At 51.4% G+C, this 22,467-nt stretch overlaps 1 protein-coding gene across 2 annotated transcripts in view; it reads left to right on the top strand.

Moving 5' to 3' along the window:
- USP7 (ubiquitin specific peptidase 7) overlaps nucleotides 1-19,606 on the top strand; it is a 52,885-nt gene extending 33,279 nt beyond the window's left edge. For both annotated transcript variants that reach the window (XM_055409469.2, XM_055409470.2), the window contains 26 exons: nucleotides 885-993; nucleotides 1,787-1,917; nucleotides 2,345-2,399; nucleotides 3,286-3,366; nucleotides 3,466-3,556; nucleotides 5,746-5,828; nucleotides 7,533-7,642; nucleotides 8,818-8,974; nucleotides 9,688-9,832; nucleotides 10,079-10,209; nucleotides 11,076-11,210; nucleotides 11,473-11,574; nucleotides 11,724-11,829; nucleotides 12,572-12,664; nucleotides 12,754-12,821; nucleotides 13,113-13,213; nucleotides 14,094-14,247; nucleotides 14,830-14,897; nucleotides 15,342-15,450; nucleotides 15,540-15,617; nucleotides 16,552-16,652; nucleotides 17,438-17,537; nucleotides 18,166-18,285; nucleotides 18,400-18,471; nucleotides 18,602-18,692; nucleotides 19,037-19,606. In XM_055409469.2, the coding sequence (XP_055265444.1) occupies nucleotides 885-993; nucleotides 1,787-1,917; nucleotides 2,345-2,399; nucleotides 3,286-3,366; nucleotides 3,466-3,556; nucleotides 5,746-5,828; nucleotides 7,533-7,642; nucleotides 8,818-8,974; nucleotides 9,688-9,832; nucleotides 10,079-10,209; nucleotides 11,076-11,210; nucleotides 11,473-11,574; nucleotides 11,724-11,829; nucleotides 12,572-12,664; nucleotides 12,754-12,821; nucleotides 13,113-13,213; nucleotides 14,094-14,247; nucleotides 14,830-14,897; nucleotides 15,342-15,450; nucleotides 15,540-15,617; nucleotides 16,552-16,652; nucleotides 17,438-17,537; nucleotides 18,166-18,285; nucleotides 18,400-18,471; nucleotides 18,602-18,692; nucleotides 19,037-19,143 (2,698 nt within the window). In that variant the 3' untranslated portion in view covers nucleotides 19,144-19,606. The remainder of the gene's footprint in view (nucleotides 1-884; nucleotides 994-1,786; nucleotides 1,918-2,344; nucleotides 2,400-3,285; nucleotides 3,367-3,465; nucleotides 3,557-5,745; nucleotides 5,829-7,532; nucleotides 7,643-8,817; nucleotides 8,975-9,687; nucleotides 9,833-10,078; nucleotides 10,210-11,075; nucleotides 11,211-11,472; nucleotides 11,575-11,723; nucleotides 11,830-12,571; nucleotides 12,665-12,753; nucleotides 12,822-13,112; nucleotides 13,214-14,093; nucleotides 14,248-14,829; nucleotides 14,898-15,341; nucleotides 15,451-15,539; nucleotides 15,618-16,551; nucleotides 16,653-17,437; nucleotides 17,538-18,165; nucleotides 18,286-18,399; nucleotides 18,472-18,601; nucleotides 18,693-19,036) is intronic.
- Nucleotides 19,607-22,467: the final 2,861 nt, after the last annotated feature.

The raw sequence follows: 22,467 nt of genomic DNA on the forward strand, positions 1-22,467 counted from the left end.
ACTTTTAGAGAAATCAGACTCTCCTTTTTGAAACACACACTTGAATTGTACACTTGAATCATATTCACATATCCGGGGTCAAGGGTGGGCAACAAGGTAATATTTCTAGTTTTTTGTGGGGTTTTTTTGCCCTCATTTTAAAAACGTGTCCCCTTATACTTATGTCTTTTTAACTAAAAAAGATACAGCAGGTTGGGTTTTTCAGACTTAGCAGTCAAAACTGTCTTACTCAAGAAAACCTAATACCCGCAGCGGCAGAGTCTTTGCCAACGCTGACCTCACAGGAAACGTCTAGCATTGGCCACACGTTCGCGTTGTGCAGAGAGGGAGGGCTCCTCTGCTTCCTGTTACCGCGGGGGGCTGTGGGGGTGCTGCAGACTGTTCATTGTCCTAAGCAGCCAGAGATACAACGGACTCCAGAGAAAAGGCTCTGGGAGTTGAGGTCTGATCCTGTTGGCATAGCTGTCCTCGCCTGTGTGTTTGAAACTGCAGAAAAGAGGGTTTCGGCGGTTTCCGCCTTGTACCGACTACACGTGTGTGTTACGCGTGTGCGAGGGAACCAGTCTGATCGCAGTAGATTTCAGCTCGTATGTGGGAGCAGTGCTCTGGGTACGTGATGGCCATGCAGCCGCTCCAGTCAGACCGGGCTCCCCCTGGTCCCCGCACTTGAGTGGACCACACGGGTGGCGTTGGAGGGAGCTGGGGCAGCAGGACTCCTGGCTTGGCGACAAGTTACTCCCCTGGAGGCGGGTGCTTGGAGGTCACCCCGTGTCAGGAGGAGGTGGAGGTCGTTGCGCAGGGCAGCCGGCCCCAGCCACGCCACCCACACACGTGACAGAAGTGTGGGGGCTCAGCCTTTCCTGAACCTCAAACTGGTCTTGTAGGTGGGACTCAAAGAAGCACACGGGCTACGTCGGCTTAAAGAATCAGGGAGCAACTTGCTACATGAACAGCCTGCTGCAGACTTTATTTTTCACTAACCAGCTACGCAAGGTAAATGGTTGGTGTTTCTCTCCCTCTGCCTTCCCCAGCCTGCCTTCTCTCTGCAGGGCTCTGGAGCAAGAACAGCCCAGCCCCAGGCTTGTCACCAGGGAGGGCCCTGCCACATGCTTACACGTAACTTCATTCCTTGGTGTTCAGACACTTGTGAAGCCAAGTGGCGTGATGAAAAGCTTAGTACAGCCAGCAAGCCTAACTTTATTAGGCTAGAAATAATCAAGCTTTATTTATTTTTTTAATATGAAAGTCAGTAGTAGCAAGATATGAAAAGTTTTATATGGAAATTGATGAGTTGAAAGACTACTGGCCAGTAATCTGATTTTTTACTTTTTATAGATAAAACGTAAAATCTAACAGGATAGTTACTTGTACTTTAGGAAGGTTGTGAGAACAGTACAGACCCATTGGCGGGTCTGCTGGCACTCCTATTTGCATCGCACTAGTCTTCCAGGAAGCAGTAATTACGTTGATAGGATTAGATCAGAGGCTGAGTGTGGATAATTTCAGTAGCATTGAGGGTTTCATCAACTTTTTTTGTTCATATGTCAAGTTAAAAAATGTTGCTCTAAGTATGAAATAGAAATGGTAAGCTATGGGTAATGTTTAAATTGTTTTTGCACTTTCTTGTAACTTCTAGATTGTCTGTAAAAACATCCATGATTGTTGGAAGAATATTCTGGCTCTTTGGGGGGATGCTGAGAAGCCCTTCCCATCTATCTTAGTCGTCGTGGTAGAAATGATGCTCTTACATCAGATTCCATTTTTCCTTGTGAATTGCTTCTTTTAGGCTGTGTACATGATGCCGACAGAGGGCGACGATTCATCCAAAAGTGTCCCTTTAGCCTTGCAGAGAGTGTTCTACGAGTTGCAGCACAGCGACAAGCCTGTAGGAACAAAGAAGCTGACCAAGTCATTCGGGTGCGTGTGGGGAGACCTTTCCAGCTCGTGGACGCAGAGGGGTTGAGAGCAGAGCACAGGCATGCCGTCGTGTCAGGGCATTTTGCCAGTATTCTTTGTTTGACCTCTTTGTAAATGGAGGCTTTTAGAATTTTGCTTGAACTAATGCACCACTTAGGTTTACCTGTCAGGAAAAGGACAGGCAATGGTCTTCAAGCTTTCTGTGCATTTACTTGCAAACGCGACCTCCCCATGCAGTAAAGTGTTCAGAACAAGAGAAAGTTGTGAGTGTTTTGGTGTCCGGATAAAATTCAACTTGGCTTTGAATTATAACCCCCCAAAATAATTCTCTAAATTAGTTTAAGAATAATGACTGGTGATAGAGTTTAGTTTGTTAACTTTTGTGAAATTTAGAAGTTTCAGTGTACATTCATTTTATCTTTCTAAGGTGGGAAACGTTAGATAGCTTCATGCAACATGATGTTCAAGAGCTCTGTCGAGTGGTGAGTTTCCTGCCGTAATTTTTTTCCTCTTACATTTCATATTTCGAAGCACTGTCAGAAGTTGTTACCAAACAAAACCTCAGACCTACTTTAGTCACTGTTTTCCAGTTATGCCCATCTTCATTCAGGACCAGGACTAGGCTAGAAAGAAAAGATGGCACGTATCTCATTTAAAGGCCAGAAAGACTGAAAAATGATTTGGTAGGAAAGTGTGAGGGGAGACAGTATAGGTAGTGGACTGTTACTTTGTTGAATTGGTGTAATCTACCAGTTAGTAACCCAAGAAACAAGTCCTGGTTGAGGCAGACTTCTATGTGGGTGATTCTCCCCCAAACAGCCTCTAGTCACTAGCAGGTACCCACTCTTCCAGTCGTGATGCGAGACACACACACATACACACACACACACACACACAAAATGGCAATTCAAGGTGATTGGCTGGGCAAGGTGTGTTTTCTTTTTTGCAGCACTAGCTGGATTGAATCCAGTTCATTAAATATCCATGGACAAACCAGTCAATCCTGTTGACAGGCTCAACCTCATTAATCTCTTGGTGTGGACCAATGCGAGTTAAGTTTAGTGCTCAATTCACATGCTTTTCCACAGAGGTAAAAATGAATATAAACAATGCTTCTAAAGGCACTACAAATTACTAATTCATCCCAAAGGCTGTCTAGAGGGTTAATCTCAACTGTTGCATGTAGTTATTTTTGTAAATATCCAACCAAGAAAGAAGATTTTGTATGTTTTTGATAATTGCATGCTAAAGGTCATAATATTTATAGTCTAGAATTTCTTTGACCATTGAAGTTGCCTAGTCATGTTTCAAAGTACTGCACAGTGCTGAAGCACAGCATTGTCTGAAAGCCGAAGCTTTCTCTTCCAGTTGCTGGACAACGTGGAGAACAAGATGAAGGGCACGTGTGTAGAGGGCACCATACCTAAGCTGTTCAGAGGCAAGATGGTGGTACGTCGTTACCAGTCTTAAAGAGGGATTTGTAAAAATTTCTCAGTGTTCGTATGTTGACGCCGAATGCTTAAGCCACCTTATTCTCCTTATTTGTAGTCTTATATCCAGTGTAAAGAAGTAGACTACCGATCTGATAGAAGAGAAGACTATTATGATATCCAGCTAAGTATAAAAGGAAAGAAAAATAGTAAGTTCTGTGTACATATAGCATGACCTTTTCATAATTCATTATAATGCTTCATTGATGCAAGTGGTTCCTATTGAAGTACACTATAGAGAAAATGGCCCAAATGATGAATGTACCTCATGAACGCGGGCAGGTAATCCCACTCAGGTCAAGAAACTAAAACGTTTACTAATTAAGTAAGAGGTTGGCCCTTTGCTCTCATTGCCTGCCCCTCCTCCTGGGAAACTGGGCTTCTAACAGCCTTTGCTGGATTATGTTACAAGGACGGGAGTGCGTAGGACATAGTCTTGTAATTGTTGCTTTGCTTTTTCTCAGCGTTGCCTCCGTGCACTTGTGGCAGCAGTTATCTGATCATTTTCATTGCTGTGTAGTATTCCGCTTTGGGGGTATAACGCAGGACTTTGGAAACCATTCTTTTTGAGCTTAGCAGATGCAGCCGTTTATCCCTGCCACCCCTCAGCAAGGTATGAGCACTTGTTCCACATCCACTCCAGAGCAGTTAGTCATCAGGATGGTGGAAGATGGTGCTGTCTTGGGTTTAATTTGCATTTGCCTAGAAGTCAGGGAGAGTTCCCCTTTTCAAAAAACACTCATTGGTGATTTGGATATCTTCCGGAACGTGCGGACACGGTAGCTTGATGTCCGCATCTGCTAGTCCTGTGATTTCTGGATCTGTCTCCGTAGACTCATTTTTCATCACGGGCTGTGAGTTCCAGCCCCGTTGCCTGTCCAGTCATCTTTCATCAGATGCCAGCTGTTGTGATTTTTATCTTGTCGGGTGTTGGCTGTTCTTCACCTCTGTCGTGGGGCACATTTCAGTTGTATGGAGATAGTTGATGCTTTTGAGGCCTATTTAAGCGTGGTCTCTTGCTGCAGCCGTGGGGTTCAGTTGTCCTCACAACTGAGGCAGTATCTGGCAGGTTTTCTGCCCAAGGTCCCGTCCCTGTGGGGCTTTCTCACTGTGGCTGCAGGGAGCAGGGCTGTTCAGGCCGGGTGAGCTGTGGGGACTGTCCCTCCCTGGTCAGTGCTCAGCAAGGCTCTCAGAGAAGCCTCAGCATGTCACCTGGGCTCTCCTGGGCCCTCCATCCTGCAGAGGCCAGCTGCCTGGGGCCCCTGTAATCCCCACACTCGCTCAGATTCTGGGATTTCCCTCCCTAGCGCTGCCACCTGGAAGGTCCAGGCAGTGAGCTGGGGCCTTGGAGGGCTCGCGGGGGTCCCGCACTGCCATTACTCAGCGTATGAAGAAGGTTGTTGCCCTTGTAATAAAGTCCAGTGCCGGGTGGGGGGCGGCGCTGCTTGTTGCCTATCACAACCACCGTGAGGCTAGTTCCTTGTGGGCTCTGGACGCTGGGCTGGGTTTGCAGGGCTCTTCCTGCATCTGGGGCTCACTTTTTTTGCTGTTTCCATCTGGCCATTTGTTTAACAGAATTTCATAATCGTGAAGTCCAGTGTTTCACTCTGCTTTTTGTGCCTAAGAATGCCTTCCCTGAAGTCATCAGACAATTCTTTTCTTTTCTGTTGATCTCCAACCCACCCAGAGCAATTCCTTTCTACTTGGGGTCAGTGTGGACCCGAGGTGCTCTCCCTGCCCCTCTGTCAGCGGTGAGCCCTGCGTATCTGTGTAGGCCTGTTTCTAGACTCTTCTGCTGGTCCATTGGTTACCATCCTTGGATGAATGCTGGGTTCTTCCTTTTCAGCTTTATGGTGGTGTAACTGACGCCATCATAAAGGGGTAGCAGGTATTCATCATGATTTGATGTGCATGGATATTGTGGGAGAATTACTCCCCCGTCAAGTCAGTGAACTCATCCATTATTTCACTGCCATTTATGTTTTAAATTTAGGTTCTACTGTTCAGAGTTACACGTGGCCGCGTTCTCTGCTGTTTCTAATGTTACTGATGTTGTTATTAATAAAACATTTACTCCATGTTATCATAAGATAATATTGTAAGATATTATGAAAAACCCAAACAAACTTCCTGGCCAACTCAGCAGCACCCTCAGTTTGCTTAAGAGTATACACCTCTCCCTGGGTCAGTGAAGGCGCAGACCTGGGAGTTCGTGTTCACAGCTGCGGTTGTTGATATTTTCGTTCCTTTCTGGCACCTGAATTGAGCGGTTGGCTATGTTATAATCGAAGCTTCAGTGATAACTTTGGCTGACTTGCCTCTCTCTCTCTCTCGAAAGTATTTGAATCATTTGTGGACTACGTGGCGGTAGAACAGCTGGATGGTGACAATAAATATGACGCCGGGGAGCACGGCCTGCAGGTAACTGAGACTGTGGGTTGGTGTCCCTTCCAGTCCTTGCGCTCTATGTTCAGACCCCTTGCTTAACCGCGACCCACTAGAGTCTGTCCACGCTGCTGGTGTGGAGCACGCGGAAGGATCATGTTTCTCAGTCTAGACGTGATAGCAGAGAGCTGGTCGTGTCGCTGATGCCTGGCTGGGGAGGCTGTGGGCAGGAGGTGGCTGAGCCTTCTGTGGATCGGAGGCCGGACCATCACCCGACTACCCTGCCCCATCCACTCCATCTGACGCTGCCCCTGACCTCACCACGTCCTCCAACTCGGAACTCTCCCGTCTCTCCCGGGCACAGGGAGAGCTGCTCAGTCACTGGGACTCCCGTTTCGGTGGCTGGTAGCAGTGGTGCTTTGCCTTTCTTTTTTGCTAGTTTTCTGAGAATCCTGGCTTCCAGCATGAGGAGCGCATTTCTGTTGTTTGTTGCACAAGCGCTCAGTGTCCCCACCTCTTTGCCACACGGCCTTGCAGGAACTCTGCGGGGCACTGAGGGTGTGACCCAGCCACAGTCTGCGGTCACAGGGTGTGGCCTGTGGTCTGTGCAGGCTGCCAGTCAGGCTGCTTGGTGGATCAGAAGCCTCCACAGGGGTCCAGCCATCCGGCCTCATAATCTCGACCAACTGGCTCAGCTCATTCATGAGTGTTCCAGACTGTCCTGCGTTTACCAAGCTTGCTAATTCACTGTGTGTGAGAGCAAACCCGTGTTGCAGTGAGCCGGAGACCTGCTGTCCTCCTGCTGGGTCAGGCCACTCGGGGTGCTGGAGTGTAGATCTCTTAGGGAACATGCTGCTGTTTATGCTTACGAAACACAAGTCAAAAGAACTGCCCTTACCACACTGAATGTTTTGGGGTCTGGGTGAGTAATACGTATATTAGAATCAGAGTCTCCGGAGACAGTGGCCAAGAAACAGGATCCTTCTATTATTCTCCCAAGTGGTACTAAAACCATGCCATTCCTTTGCATGGCAGTGGGTTCCTGGGTTTTTGGTTTTCTTCCCAGAACCCTGTTCTCTAAATACGAGAATGTACATCAGAGAACCTTGCCACGTAGGTGTGGCTGCTTGTGGATACCCGTTCCTCCAGGGGGTTGTTTCCTCACTGGTGTTGGAAGTAAGGTTCACAGCTCAGAAAGAAGGGCTGATGGCCTGGTGGTGGCTGGATTCGGCCAAGGCTGCTTTTAGAGAGGAAAGAGCTGGCCAAGGCGGAGCAGAAACGGGGGAGTGAAGCAGGGGCTGGGCAGAGGCTGTGCCAGCGGGCAGGGGACCTTGTTGTTAGCAAGAGGGAGTGTGTTCAGAAGTGGGAGTGAACGGCCAGCACTGAGCACCCTGGGGAAGGATGGTGTCCACAGGCAGTTTTCCTGAGCCCCGACCACGCCCTTTTCTTCCATTTGATTTTCTCACACTTCTCCAGAATTTCAGTGTCTAATGACTGTGTTGCTAGGGCAGCACGTGGCTGAGCCTGGGTTTCCTTCCCCGTCCCCATCGCTGGGCAGTAAGATGGTGTGATGCAGACTGAGAGGAGATCTCACACGTAGGGCGTTGAAAGGCCCCTCTACCTGCCTCCCCCGCAGACGTCCCCCACGCGTCCCCATCCTGCTGTGAAATGCTGTCACTTTGGTGACTGGGAGAAGTAACCGGAGGTGAACTAAGCCTGCGTTTCTTTTTCAATGTTCAGGAGGCAGAAAAAGGAGTGAAATTCCTGACGTTGCCACCAGTGTTACATCTGCAACTGATGCGATTTATGTATGATCCTCAGACGGACCAAAACATCAAGATCAATGATAGGTAATCTAGAGTGGGCTTGTGAGACTTAAGATGTACCCCGCATCCTGACGCAGGGGGTTAGTCTCGGTGCCTTGTTAAATCTTTGTATTCTCAGTCTCATCTCTCATTTGTTTAGGTTTCCCCTCTGCCTAGGTGTCCCCAGACAGACACCTCGGGATAAACTTTTTTTGCGGTGGAAGGGGTGGTGCACTGGGAGGCCAAGCCTCATGGCACATGGGATCTTCCCCTGACCGGGGAGCAAACCCATGTGCCCTGCATTAGGAGCGTGGAGTCCCAATCACTGGGCCACCGGGGAAGTCTGATCTGCACTTTTGAAGGGATGGCTTCAGGGGCTGTGAATCCATGTCTCCTGTTCAGGGAGCCTCTCTGTCTACCCTCAGGCAGATGACGCCCCTGGGAGGGTGCTTTCTGCTGCTCAGGCTCTACTTGCCTTAGAAGTGGGGCTTGATATCCCTCTATTGCTTTACCCAGGATTCTCCAATGATTTGTTGTCTCTGGGTTACTATCAACTTGCAGAATATGCTGGAATTGTCAGGGGTGCCGGTGTAAGTGGGTGTGCTCCCACCACCACCCCATGTGTTTTCTAGACCCTTAAAGCACCTGTAAGAGTTTGGTACCCCACACAGCTTCGTCTGGTTCAGAAGACAGAACTCAGAGCGGTGATTCTGTACCCCTTGGTCAGAGGGTACAGCCTGACAGTAACTGGCCTCCTGGACGTTGGCCAGTCACCCCCAGACTCGGGGGAGGGCACAGCTCGACCACATTGTCTGCAGCAGCCAGGCCTGCTAGTCTGTCCTTGCCCCTCACCGTGGGCCCTGAGAGGGTGGAGCTCACAGACCAGCGGCCTGCAGGCCCATTCAACCTGCCGAGGAGCTTTGTTGGGCCCTCACCTTGGTTTTCTTCCTGGTTTTATTAGAATCCGTTGCCGACATTTTTTCATGTCATGAGCTGTCACATGGAAGTCCTGATTTCTGGGATCTGAGGCTCAATTTGAGAAAAATGCCTGCAGAGTACTTGCATACACTGCATGATGCCGGCCCCGAGTCCCTGAGGGTGGTGGGGCAGGCTCTGCTTTCCACCGCAGTCCTCCAGGAGATGCCTGCTCCCTAGGCAAGGCAGTGTGTTTTGTCGCAGTATTTAAGTATTTTTTGGGTTTTTTTTTTGTTTTTAAATAGGTTTGAATTCCCTGAACAGTTACCACTTGATGAATTTTTGCAAAAAACTGATCCTAAAGACCCTGCAAATTACATTCTTCATGCGGTCCTGGTTCACAGTGGAGATAATCATGGTGGACATTATGTGGTTTATCTCAACCCCAAGGGGGATGGCAAAGTAAGTTTGGGTCAGGGGGTGGGGTGGTCAGGAGGCTGTGTGGGAATTCAGCGACGCTCACTTCAGACTTGGTCTTGGCGGCCAAGGATTCCTTCTTGGCCTCTGACGTGTCTGCACCTTCTGATCTGTGTTAACTGCTGATGCTTTCAAAGTGGATTTAAGTTGTGATTGTCCTTTATATATACAATCTTAGTATTGGACGTTGGACCTGACAAGATCCATTTTTGTCTGACAGTTATCATCTGTGGCCCTCGAGGGTGGGGCGGCAACCAATGCATGTTCCTGCATGTGACATGTATAATGAATGCGCTGACTTTGTCTGGTTCACGTGGATCCCATCACGTGACCTTCACCAGGAGGAGCAGATGTGGGTCTGGGGGTTTGTGTCCAGGCCCAGCGAGGAACAGAGCAGGTTGAGCCCTGCTAGTTCATGCAGGGGGTATTTGATGGTGGGACCCCCACAGCCAAGTGCAGAACCTGGAGCCATAGGCGTTAGTGCCCGGGGGACTGAGATGGAGCCTGAGCTGAAGCTGGGCTGTTATCTGGGCACCTTTAAAAACTGCCTGTGGGAGGACGTCAGCAATTTCCCCCGAGTTTGGGACGAGGAAGGCTAGGGCGCTGGTGAGTCTCTGCAGGTCGCCGCGGCAGAGGAGGTGTTTCAGGGAGACGCCACCTCCTCCTTCGTGCCCCTTACCCTGTCGTTCCCGTCACAGTGGTGTAAGTTTGATGACGACGTCGTGTCCAGGTGCACGAAGGAGGAGGCCATCGAGCACAACTACGGGGGTCACGACGACGACCTGTCCGTGCGGCACTGCACCAACGCCTACATGCTGGTCTACATCCGCGAGTCCAAGCTCAGTGAGTGCGCCGGGCGCTGCCCTCGCCAAGCCAGCTCCCCTCCTGACCGCGGGCCGGAGCTCGAGCCGCCGGTCCAGACGCGTGCGGCTTGCCCTGCCTCCCTCCCGGCATCGCCCGGGAGCAGCTGGCGTGGGCCCGTGGGTTTGGATGTGGACCGAGGGTGGAGAGCGGCACTACCCTAAAGGAGGGCTTTGTTCGTGCCGGCGTTAACGCACAGAGGTGAAGGCGGGTTTCTTTGTCCCCCAGGTGAGGTTTTACAAGCTGTCACCGACCAGGACATCCCTCAGCAGTTGGTAGAACGATTGCAGGAGGAGAAGAGGATCGAGGCGCAGAAGCGGAAGGAGCGGCAGGAGGCCCATCTCTACATGCAAGTGCAGGTCAGCCTCCAGCCGGCACGGCAGCTCCACAGACCTGGGCTCGCTCCCGAGTACAGGTGCCAGGGCAGGCGAGCCCCGTGAGCACGCAGCCGAGGGGAAACTCGGGCCAGTCCCCTGACTGTTCGGAGTATTCTTTCCAGTTCAGGGGGCGGCTTGGATGGATGGGAGAGGTACTCAAGCTGCCAGAGAGGGCAGCGGTGTACGTGCGAGCGTTCATGAAATGGGCCAGGGCCAGGGACTGGAGACCGGCGGGTGAGCAGGGGCCGGGAGGGTGCTGTCGGGGGAAGGTGAGGGCTCGTGTTGGTTCATGACTTAGTTGCAGTTAGTAGCTCAGTCAGGAAAGAATCTGCCTGCAGTTCAGGAGACCCGGGTTCGATCCCTGGGTCGGGAAGATCGCCTGGAGAAGGAAATGGCAACCCACTCCAGTATCCTTGCCTGGAAAATCACATAGACAGAGGAGCCTGGTGGGCTGCAGTCCATGAGGTCGCAACGAGTCGGGCACAACTGAGCGACTAACACTAACTAACTAGAAAACAGGCAATTGTAACAAGTTGACTGACTATCTGGGTAAAAGGTAGGTGTGCATCCCGGCTTTATAACTGGGGATTCTCACCCAGGCGAACTTGCAGTTGAAGGTTGCGGATGAGTTTAGAATGGCTGCATAGAAATGTTCGGTTTGGTCTTTTCTAAATGAATATCTGATTTCATGCTTGGTCCTTTGGGGTTTCTCTGCGTGGTCTTCTGAAGAAGGCAAAGGACGAGTCGCCTGCTCTTAGCGTTGGAACCTTGGCTTCCGTGTGTGTGGCCTGGCTCTGTTCTGCCTTTTGGGTATAAACCCTGGCCTGTGTTGGCACGCCTCTTGGCAGATTGTCGCGGAGGACCAGTTTTGTGGCCATCAAGGGAATGACATGTACGATGAAGAAAAAGTGCGATACACTGTGTTCAAAGTGCTGAAGAACTCCTCGCTTTCGGAGTTTGTCCAGAACCTCTCTCAGACCATGGTGAGTGTGCGTCCCCCGCGGGCGGGCCTCTCCCTCCTCCACCCTGGTGTGGGTGGTCATCCCCGGGGTGGCGCTGCTGAGCTCCTTCCCTTCTGGTCGTGCCCTCAGCGGCTCCCCTGCCGCCAGCACACCGCCGCCCACCCCCGCGGATAGAGGGGTCAGCATCACTTCTCCCCTTTCTAATCATAGAACCGTCACCTTGATACCAAATTAAACTACAAGCCGATTGTACTTAGATTAATTGAATTGTGACCATTTCCAGGGATTCCCGCAAGATCAGATTCGGTTGTGGCCCATGCAGGCGCGGAGCAACGGCACCAAGCGGCCGGCCATGCTGGACAACGAGGCCGACGGCAGCAAGACGGTGAGTGCGGCCGGGCTGGGTGGCCTGGTGCATGCCGCGGGCCCTGCCGTGTGGCCTAAGGTCCAGTGGCACGGGGTTGGACTTGTCAGTTACTCAAGTCTCTCTCAGCCATTTAAGTCTCCTAAACCTGGCCTCTCTCTCGGAAATAGATGATTGAGCTCAGTGATAATGAAAACCCCTGGACGATATTCCTGGAAACAGTTGATCCGGAGCTAGCTGCTAGTGGAGCCACGCTACCCAAGTTTGATAAAGATCGTAAGTGCCCCCCTTGCCCAGCCTGGCACCCCCCAGAGGGCAGAGTTAAGTCCTGGACCATCGTTCTAAACACGGGGCTAAGCGTTTTGTCGCAGAGAAATCTCACTAGTGCCCACAATGCTCATTAACATCACTGTGGTCAAGTCAAGTCAGAGCAACTGTGGGCTGTAGTATCTGGCATGTGAGGAGAAGGTGGCAGCCACGTGCCATCGGTCGTGTTCCCTGCTCTGCACATGACAGGGGATGGAGCAGGGTCGCTGTCAAGGGCGGGCAGTAAATACTTGGCACTTTGTGGGCCGTGACCCTTTGCCTGCCATTGAAGCAACTAAGTGGCCACAGAGATTCGGCAAGAGAGCCCCGCTGCAGCACAGCTTTATTTATGAGACAGGTGGGTCTGAGTGCACCCTTTTGTGTTGCTTCAAGTGGCCACTTCTCTGGCAAAAACGCAGACACAGCCCTGAACAGGTATCCCCTGGTAGCTAGTAAGTACCAGGTCTCGACACTCGGTTTCCTGCGTTCTCTGCACTTCCTCTCTTTGCTGCTTCAGGTGCAGCGCTTCCGTGGGTGTGGTGTTTGAAATGACACTACAGTCCTGGGCTCAGCCTCTGAGAGCCCTCATGGCACGCAGTAACTGTCAGGGCTCCATGCTGTCACTTCAGTTGTTACTAAAGCTTACTGTGGATGTTTGTTAGCATTGCACTGACTGGAAGATCCCAACAAAGCCTGTCTATTAACCTTGCAGATGATGTGATGTTATTTTTGAAGATGTATGATCCCAAAACACGGAGCTTGAATTACTGTGGGCATATCTACACACCAATATCCTGTAAAATACGTAAGTCTGACTGCAGTCGCCTTCTGAGCGGGTTTTGCTCAAGTCGCCGCATGTCACAGCCTTGGATTCTTTATTTTTCTTGAACCCAGGTGACTTGCTCCCGGTTATGTGTGACAGAGCAGGATTTATCCAGGATACTAGCCTTATCCTCTATGAGGTTTGGATCCTTATTTTTCTGTAATCCTCACGTCAGTGGTGATTTGGGAAGGATGGCTCCTGTCTGTGGGGCTCTCCCTGAATTTGCAGTGTGAAGACCACAGCCAAGTGGGGTGGTGTCAAATCAGGATTCTCTCTGTCCACTTCTGACTTTCCCCTCTGTGGGTGTTGTGATTATTATTAAAAACGTAGAGCTAATGGAATTGGGTGTGGAGAAAGGACATGCAGCATGTGGCTATATTAAACATTGGACAGGTGTTGCGTTATAACCATACCATTTCTTTCACTGCAGGAAGTTAAACCGAATTTAACAGAGAGAATTCAGGACTATGACGTGTCTCTTGACAAAGCCCTCGATGAGCTAATGGATGGTGACATTATAGTGTTTCAGAAGTATGTACCCTTTGAAGGGCTTTTCTCTCTTTGCACGAAGATGCAAAGTCCTGGAACCAGAAAACAGATCACCTCTAGACCCTGAGTCCCGTTTTGTTTGGTGTTGGCAGCGTGTTGGCCGCAGCTGGCCTCCTCTTGATTTTGGGAGTTGGGGTGGTGAGCTTTTTCCTCACTGGCTGCTTTTAGTTCCTAAAAATGGCGACAGTGAGCGTGATAACTATTTGCAGGGGGACAGAGGTCTTTACGGAATAGCGAAAATGTTGTGTTTTCCTGAAAACATGAAATTCCTTAGCCTGCACCTGCTCGGGTAATCGCTTGAGTCTGTCTGCATGAGAGCCAGCAGGTGTGTGGTCTGAAGGCAGCCTGGTGACACAGCCGGGCTCCTGAAGCCTTCTGGCTGGGCAGAACAGTCCTGGACCCTGGCCACGGGGAGGCCCCCGAACATGGGGCCAAGAGTGGGGCGGCAGACTTCTCCTTAAGGGCCAGACAGTGAGGATTGTAGGTTTACTGGTGACCTGCTCCCTTTGAAGGAAAGTGCCAGGCCACCAAGCCCCGGTCAGGGAGGGGACTGTACACAGCCGGCAGGGTGGGCGCCACCGTGCGTCCTGAGTCCTCCCCCTTGTCCAAAGGGCACCGTTCTTTTTTGGGAGTGAGATCAGGAGCGGAAAGCAGCCGCCCTGTGCCGCTCAGGGCACACCTGCTGTCCATGGTCCCTTTTTCCTGGCGGCCGGGCAGGCTCCCAGCTTTGGGAAACGCTGGCCTGAGTTCAGATCCCCAGCTCTTGTGCCACTGTTGCATGGGAGACGGTCCCTTTTTAAAACAAACGAACAGTGAACCTTGGCCTGGACTTCGATCATCTGTGTTTCTCCCCCTTTCCCAGGGATGACCCCGAAAACGATAACAGTGAATTACCCACCGCAAAGGAATACTTCCGAGACCTCTACCACCGTGTCGATGTGATTTTCTGTGATAAAACGATCCCCAACGACCCTGGATTCGTGGTGACACTGTCAAACAGGATGAATTATTTCCAGGTATTGGACCAGACACTCCTCCCTTCAGATTCCACACCAGGAAGACCACGTTCTTAGGTTAATACTATCTTGCCGATGAGGCTGTGTAGTAGATTTGGTTCTGGAGGAGGGGTTGCCGTCCACTGTCTCAGGAGGTTCCTGCTCCAGGCTGGTTGGTGTTGACGGTGCTGGGGGACCAGAAGCAGTTTCCCCTGACTCCCCCGCCTCCAGCCACGGCCATGTTCTCGTCAAGATCCTCCCTACCCCTGGCATGAGGTGGTTTCAGAGATCATGATTTTAACTGCAGCTTTGCTTCAGTTTTAATATGCCAAGTGTGAGCTATTATAGTCTAAAGAAAATCTATCGATCTCTCCATTAAAAGTGGAAAGTGCTTTTAAAGTTTTCTTCCTCAGGTATGCTGTTCCCATGGAGACATACTAAGAAATATAGTTTATTCCTGTTAAATAGTGAATTTCTGGGGCATTTAAATCTCGGGAGCTTATGCCCCATTTCTTCAAGAACATTAAGCAGTTAGTCAGTGCTGAGTGCACGCCAGGCTCCGTCTTCTCTGCGGATGGAGCCTCACTCTCTGCTCCCCGCCAGGTGGCAAAGACGGTCGCCCAGAGGCTCAACACAGACCCGATGCTGCTCCAGTTCTTCAAGTCTCAAGGGTGAGCCGCACACGCAGATGCCTGCCGTCGGGTCCTGACTGCATGCTTTCCGTAGCTCGTCCGTTAGTTAGAGCCCCTGATTGACATAGCTCACAGCCGGCCGCCTCGCCTTGCCTAGTTTCAGACATAGGACTGTCACCACTCACATCTTGACCCCACTGATCCAAGGTGTCAGAATAGCTGGCGGCTTTGTCTAAAGCCAGCCTTACTCTAGAGACCACACGCCTTCCCTCCCGTGTGTCCGGCTGGGCCCGTCCCAGCCGAGACTCCATGTACCGTGCAGAGGACGTTCATGTGTGACTCGCAGGGACTGAGGACCCCGGGGGTGGGGGTCACATTTCCGGGCGAGGGGGCAGGGTGGAGGTTTGCTTTGATGCTCACTCCTGGGTGTTTGTTTTAGGCAAATAAAGAAGCCTTGTGTTCATGTACTGTTTTCTTGTGTAGTTACAGGGACGGCCCAGGCAATCCTCTTAGACATAATTATGAAGGTACTTTAAGAGATTTGCTACAGTTCTTCAAGCCTAGACAACCTAAGAAACTGTACTATCAGCAGGTATGAGCCCAAGTTAGCATACCGTGGGTCACAGAAGGCTCAGCTTTCTGTTGGGACGGGTGTAAAATGCCTTTCTCTTTTCTTAACAGCTTAAGATGAAAATCACAGACTTTGAGAACAGGCGAAGTTTTAAGTGTATATGGTTAAACAGCCAATTTAGGGAAGAGGTAAGTATTTTCATGGTATGAAATTTTATTTTTATTGTAGCTTGTTTATTGTTTCTCTCTCTTTAGGCCTTGAAAAACTCCTAGTAACAGGGTCAAAGGGCTTCCCTGGTGGTTCAGCAGGAAAAGAATCTGCCTGCGATGCAGGAGACGTGGGTTTGATCCCTGTGTCGGGAAGATGACCTGGAGAAGGGAATGGCAACCCCACTCCAGTATTCTTGCCTGGAGAATCCCATGGACAGAGGAGCCTGTTGGGCTACAGTCTGTAGGGTCACAAAGAGTCGGACACAACTGAAGCGACTAAACAACAAGACCTTGATAACTAAAACAACCAAAGAAAGCTCCTAAACCGCAACGTGTGTTAGAGACCCTGCCCCAGAGTCAGAACTGGATGGGAGGTGGGGTGAGCTCTGTCCTCCCCTCCCGGGGCTGCAGCGGAGTGACGGTGTGACAGTGTCGGGCACTGTTGTCACCGCCGGGGACCTGGATGCTCGGCCGTGGAGCCGGCAACCTCTCCTCTGGCACCTCGCAGGCGCCCCACTCCGTGTTAGGTGACTCTTCTGGAAAGTCAGACCCCTAGCCGTTCACCTCTCTGGCCCCACCGGGTGGAGAGGAACCTGGACCACACACCACCAGTGTGTCAGCCGTGTGCCGCTGTCGGGGTGAGGAGACAAGGTCCACCCTGGGCCTTGTCCTCTGTCACAGTGTTGAGAACTGGACAGACTCAGTGACGGTTATGGAACTGAGGAGCTGTCCTGGGAACTGTGAGCTTTTTGCCTCAACATGGCCTTTGATAGATGCATGGCAGTGTGGGGCGGGTCCCAGGCTGGGCGGATGATCTGCATGAAGGTTGGTGGGGAGGTGTCGGAGCTGAGTGAGTGCACAGGCCCTGTGTGTGTCATGGTTCCCCTGAATTCTTGATCTTGTCATTTCTTAGGAAATAACACTATATCCAGACAAGCACGGGTGTGTCCGGGACCTGTTAGAGGAATGTAAAAAGGCTGTGGAGCTTGGCGAGAAGGCATCAGGGAAACTTAGGCAAGTATTTCCCGGAGGTGGAGGTCGGGGCGGCCCCAGCCCAACCCTACCTTTGCCGCTGACACATCATCAGCGTACTCAGCTTTTCTGTCCTTGGCACCAATTTATTTAAATATTTGACAGTTTTTCGCCCGTTTTTCCTTCCCTAATTCTTGACACTAATTAGCACCACTGCAAAGGGAGATTCAGGCAGAAAAAGCCAAGCAGAGGAAGAGTGAACTCAAGCAGGATGATCAGCTGAAACTGTAAAACTTTGGGCTCGCTTGTGTCTGGGAAATCGGGTCGCTTCTCCTCCATTTCTCTCGTGTTTGGGCCGAGGGAAGAAGCACCAGATTTGATGATCAGTTTTTATTTCCAAGAGTTGGGTGCTGGTCTTACCACCTTGTCTTCCAGGCAGCACAGAGGATGAAACAGTCCTTTGGGCTGTCGGTCCCCAGAATGTTTTCTTTGCAAAATTAACAGAAGAATGAGGCCTTTATTATCTAACGAGTGAGAAGAATATCACCAACCCTGCTTACTCTGAAACCATTGTGGGAAAGGCCTGCACAGGTCCCTCCCCGGGCCCTGGCCCGAGGGTCCCCTTCAGACTGGCCTTACCACGCTTTCTGAGGGGACCCCCGGCCAGTGTTCTGTCTGCTCCCCACGGTTACCTGAATTTGACACTTCACATCTTCATAAGGACAAGCAGATCTCCATAACTTTGTAGTAAAGTCCTCGTAGAAAACTATTTGTTGGTTTTTTCCCCTTGAGTTTGTATAGTTGATTTTCTTCCTTGCTTTGCACAGGCTGCTAGAAATTGTAAGCTACAAAATTATTGGTGTGCATCAAGAAGATGAGCTATTAGAATGTTTATCTCCTGCGACGAGTCGAACGTTTCGAATAGAGGTGAGTATCCTCTGACTGCGGCGGGGGGCAGGGGTTGCTGTGACCTGGTCAGAGGTGTGGGGGCCGTGGCTTGCTCAGGTCGCACAGCAACTCCCAGAACATGCTGCTGTCCCTGGGGTTAATTCTCCCAGGTTTTGAAAATTTAAATGTTGATACAGTAGACCTGACCTAAAAGCTACTGTTTCAAGCGTCCGCTTCATTTGGTGACATGAGTGCGTCCATATTGTTGGACAGTTGTCACTGCTGTCCATCTGCCCCCAAGGCCCCTGCCCCAACCCCCCACCTCCCACACACACACCCCCACTCCCAATGCCTCGCTTGTTTGTTCTTAGAAATTGATTTCAATGGTGGATCACCAAGCGCGTCTAGTCAGAAACCTGGGCCCTGTACAGCGGCTGAGATTGCCGCAATAGCTGCAGTGATTCATCATTTGCTCCCTTAAAACGCGGTGTTTTCTTTGAGGTTTAGATCTTTGTTCTGACTTTAAACCCTCATCATTCTCATGAGCCCTTGTGGCAAAAATCTGCCCTCACTTCCTTGCTGGAGGAACGAGCCAAGAGTTCAGAATTAAAACGTGCAGTGCTGTGTTGGCCTTAACCCAACGTCCGTCCACCCCTTGTGTCCCCAGGAAATACCTCTGGACCAGGTAGACATTGACAAGGAGAACGAGATGCTCATCACGGTGGCTCACTTCCACAAGGAGGTGTTCGGGACGTTCGGGGTCCCGTTCTTGCTGCGGATACACCAGGTGAGGCGTCCTTCCGCAGGCTGCCTGGCCGCTCCGGGTACGCCCTGCTCAGCCTGGGACCACGCACAGGTGGGCCTGAGCCGTGTGAGCACACTCGCCCTTTGTCGTCTGTAGGGCGAGCATTTCAGAGAAGTGATGAAGCGGATTCAGAGTCTGCTGGACATCCAGGAAAAGGAGTTTGAAAAGGTACACACTTCTTAGATACTGGCAAGTCGTTTGCCGGGTGGGATGCTAAAGTCTTGACTTTTTTTTTTGCCAGAGGTGTGAGTTTTGCTACTCTTTGGAATTAACGGAGTTTTCCATTTTTGTCTGTCAGTTTAAATTTGCAATTGTGATGATGGGCCGACATCAGTACATAAACGAAGATGAGTATGAAGTAAACTTGAAAGACTTTGAGCCTCAGCCTGGTAAGAGCCCTTCCACAGAGACGCAGGTCGTCAGGGCCCAGGAGGCAGGTGGCCCTGGGTTCAAGGGCCAGGCCTCCCTTTCCCGGCTGAGGAGTGAGCCTGGTTCTCGTCCTCTGCGGAGCAGGGAGGGACAGTGGCCTGCCTCCGGTGACCTTGGCGGGCGTCACACGGTGGCGAGGGGGGTGGCAGGGGCTCCTGACATTGCTGTGTGGGGAGCCCGTGACCTTGGTGGGGTGCGGGGTTCTGGCTGCAGGGCCCACGCTGCTCAGGAGGCCCCTCAGCCTCTCCTGACCCCAGGGCCTGAGCGCTGGCTCAGTGGTCTGAGCGCCTCCTCTCCCCACCAGGTAACATGTCTCACCCTCGGCCGTGGCTCGGGCTCGACCACTTCAACAAAGCCCCGAAGAGGAGTCGCTACACATACCTTGAAAAGGCCATCAAAATCCATAACTGACTTCCTCCCCGGCAGGCGGGCGAGGTGGACTGCGGTGGGTGTGCCCCTTACCAACAGCCGAGAACTCTGGTGCGCGAGCACCACCCCACGTCTTCAGCAAGAGGATTTGCTGCTGGTGTTAATTTTATTTTGTTGAGGCTGTTCAGTTTGGCTTCTCTGTATCTATTGATTGCCCTTTTTGAGAAAAATGAAGGTGTTTTTATAAAGCTTGGATGCCAATGAGAGTTATTTTACGGTGACCACGATGCCAGGCGCTGTCAGCGTGTCGGGGAGCGGCCGGCGGGCGTGGCGCTGGGCGGGTGTGGCTGAGCCCTCCGCGGGGCCCGCCGGCCCGCAGCTAGGAAGTCTTCTGTTCAGGCTCGTCTGACGTCTTTCCCTCAGTGATACTTTCAATGACCTTTTGTGCATCTGTAAAGGCGAAACGGAGAAACTCACAACCTAATAAATAGCGCTCTTTCCTTCACTGGTGTCCTGTTGCCCCTTCCTGGGTCTCCCTGGCTGCCTGGGTCTTTTTAATAAACTCGTCTCCCTTCCGTCAGCCCCCGCGTCCCACAGCCCATTTGCAGAGCGGATGCACTGAATACAGGCTTGACCAGATATTTTGGGGTCTTTTTATTCAATTGAAAAAAAAACACTGTTCAAATCCAATTAAGGTGTACTATGCTGCCTCTGGGCAAACCTAATGATCTCAAGAGTTCATTTGAGCAGGTGAAAAAATTATAGACTCATCTCCTTCAAATGGGATAGACGGAACCAAGAAAGGAGGGCCTTTTAGCTAAGAGGGTATGCCCACTGGTGTTCGCAAGCTGTTGACTTTGTATAAAAAAAAGTTAAAAAGTTAAAAGAGCAGAAAAAAAGGAAAAATGAGATTGTATATTTAATGAATGACCATGTACAATTGACCACGGGGAGGAGGTGGTGGCTTTTGTCGGGTGACCCTGAGTGGCCCCCACTGATGTCGACGTTCATCGTGTGTGGTTTTCTTTCAGTCCGGCCGTTTCCTTTGGAGCTGACACCAGCCGCGTGTCTAGTTTTGAGTGCAGTAAAATAGAATCAGCAGATCACACTTAGTTTTCATCCTTTTCCAGTATTTTTTGTTCGTTTGTTTCTGTAGCAGCGGTGTACACCAACTCTTCCTGTATATTGCCTTTTTGCTGGAAAATGTTGTATGTTGAATAAAATTTTCTATAAAAATGATAATTCAGTGAGTTGACGTGGAAGTTGAGGGAGCCATCAGCTCTCCCTGCAGATAGGCCTGGGGAACTTTTTGTCACTTAACGGCAAGGTTTTGGGGGTTCTTGACGCCTCTTCCTCCTCCTGTTGAAGCTTAAGAGATGAAGGTTTTCCAGGCAGGAGTCGAGTACACCAAGATGACCATATATATGGGAATGGCCAAAGGCATGGCCCAGGGGGAGGTGGCCTCGCGACCCCTACCTGACGCAGCGTGTCCGCGGGCTGCTCTCCACCTGGAGGAGGGCCTTCCTGCCCGGGTCCCTGCAGTGACCATAGGCAGCGCTGTCTTCCTGCAGAAAGTCACTCCCCGGGTGTGCGACTGAACATTTTTAAAGTATTGGGGTTTTTTAGGTTTTGGCCAACAGTAGATGATAGTCTTGGGTCACTGAAACTTACTCCCAAGTTATTAAAAGGCTTTTCTCAAAGGCCATTTCACAGTGTGGGCGGTCAGCACACACTGCACGCGATTCTCTCCATTCCCTCCCAGACACAGCCCAGAGTCCAGGTTCATAAAACCAATGGGGGCAGTGGGGATGGGGCTGAACCTGAAAATAACTCCTCGCCTGGGGACCCCAGAACCACAGTGTATCGTTCTCGAGGGGCTTGAGGTTCCTGTTACTACCAGAAACAGTACATTGGTAGAAAGGGTCTCCTTGATTAGAGGAGCAAACTTTGCAAACATCTGTTTCAAATGCCAAGGTCAAACCACAGATCCCTGTTGTGCGGTGGGTGATACTAGCGTTTCCTCGAATAGGAAATGGCAACCAACTCTAGGATTCTTGCCTGCAAAATTCCATGGACAGAGGAGCCTGGCAGGCTACAGCCCATGGGGTCACAAAGAACAGGACAGGACTTGAGCAACTGAGCATGTGCTGGCATTTCTGCCAGTCTAGGCCTTGGCGTTCTGACTACTCACTGCCCAGTAGAATGACCTAAGTGGTGACGGGGGCGGGGATGCTCCGTGCCCCTGCCCAGGGAGACAGCCACACGCCCCAGGGGACCACTGAGTATCTGAAATGTGGCTGAAGTAGCAGAAAGTGAGTTTTTATCGCTGATTTAATCTTTTTTTTTTTTTTTTAATTTATTTGGCTGAGTTAGGTCTTACCTGTGCCATGTAGGGTCTTTCAGTGTTGCATGGGCTTATTTTCCTGGTGTGGTTTAGTTGGTAAGTCGTGTCCAACTCTAACGACCCCATTGACTGTGCATTGCCAGGCTCCTCTCTCCATGGGATTTCCCAGGCAAGAATACTGGAGTGGGTTGCCATGCCCTGCTGTAGATCTTCCTGACCCGGGGATTGAACCCCCGTCTCAGGTCTCCTGCATTGGCAGGGAGATTCTTCACCACTAGCGCCACCTGGGAAGCCCCATTCACAGCAAGATAGAGCCAGTTTGACAGTGCCCACTGCAGTATCCTTGCCTGGAGAATCCCATGGACAGAGGAGCCTGACGGGCTCCATAGGGTCGTGAAGTGTCGGACATGACTGAAGCGAGTCAGCTCGCATGTGGAGTTCGTGAGATGCTGTGGGAAAGAACCCGCACTCAGAGCCCCGTGGAGCCTCGCCTGGTCCCTTCCCCACGGCAGAGAGGCGGCCCCTCATCCGTTCAGACCCAGCGCCGCGTGGGTTGGGGCTGCTGTTTGGGGTTCATTCCACCCCAACAGTGCTGGGCAGGCGGCGGATACATGGGATGGCAGAGCGGCTGCGCTTGGCTCTCCTGACCCTGCGGTGCCTCTGGCAGGAAGCCACGGGAGGCGTCCCCAGTGCCCGCCACCCCGCCCTGCCCGCCACACTGTGCCCCTGTGTTGGGGTGGGGGTGTTCTTTGTCTCATCTCTGGGGGGGCCGTGTGGTTGGGAAAACCAGAGCAAGTGTCCTGATAACGGCTGTCACCACGGAGCACACCACATGCCGGCAAGGAGGCAAGTGACCAGAATGGGGAGTGAGTGAAGCCCCCGGGCTGGGCACTCAGGGCCTGCTGAGTGCAGAGCTGGCCTTGAGACCCACACTCACTGCCACCCCTTTCTGAGTGCCGGCCTCCCTGCTGGAAGGAGGGGAACCACACTTTAAGATGAGAGCTTTGGGAGAAAGAGGCTGG

The sequence above is a fragment of the Moschus berezovskii genome, chromosome 27 (genome assembly GCF_049115385.1).
Source record: "Moschus berezovskii isolate FMDL1 chromosome 27, NW_MosBer_1.0, whole genome shotgun sequence".
Lineage (NCBI taxonomy): Eukaryota > Metazoa > Chordata > Mammalia > Artiodactyla > Moschidae > Moschus > Moschus berezovskii.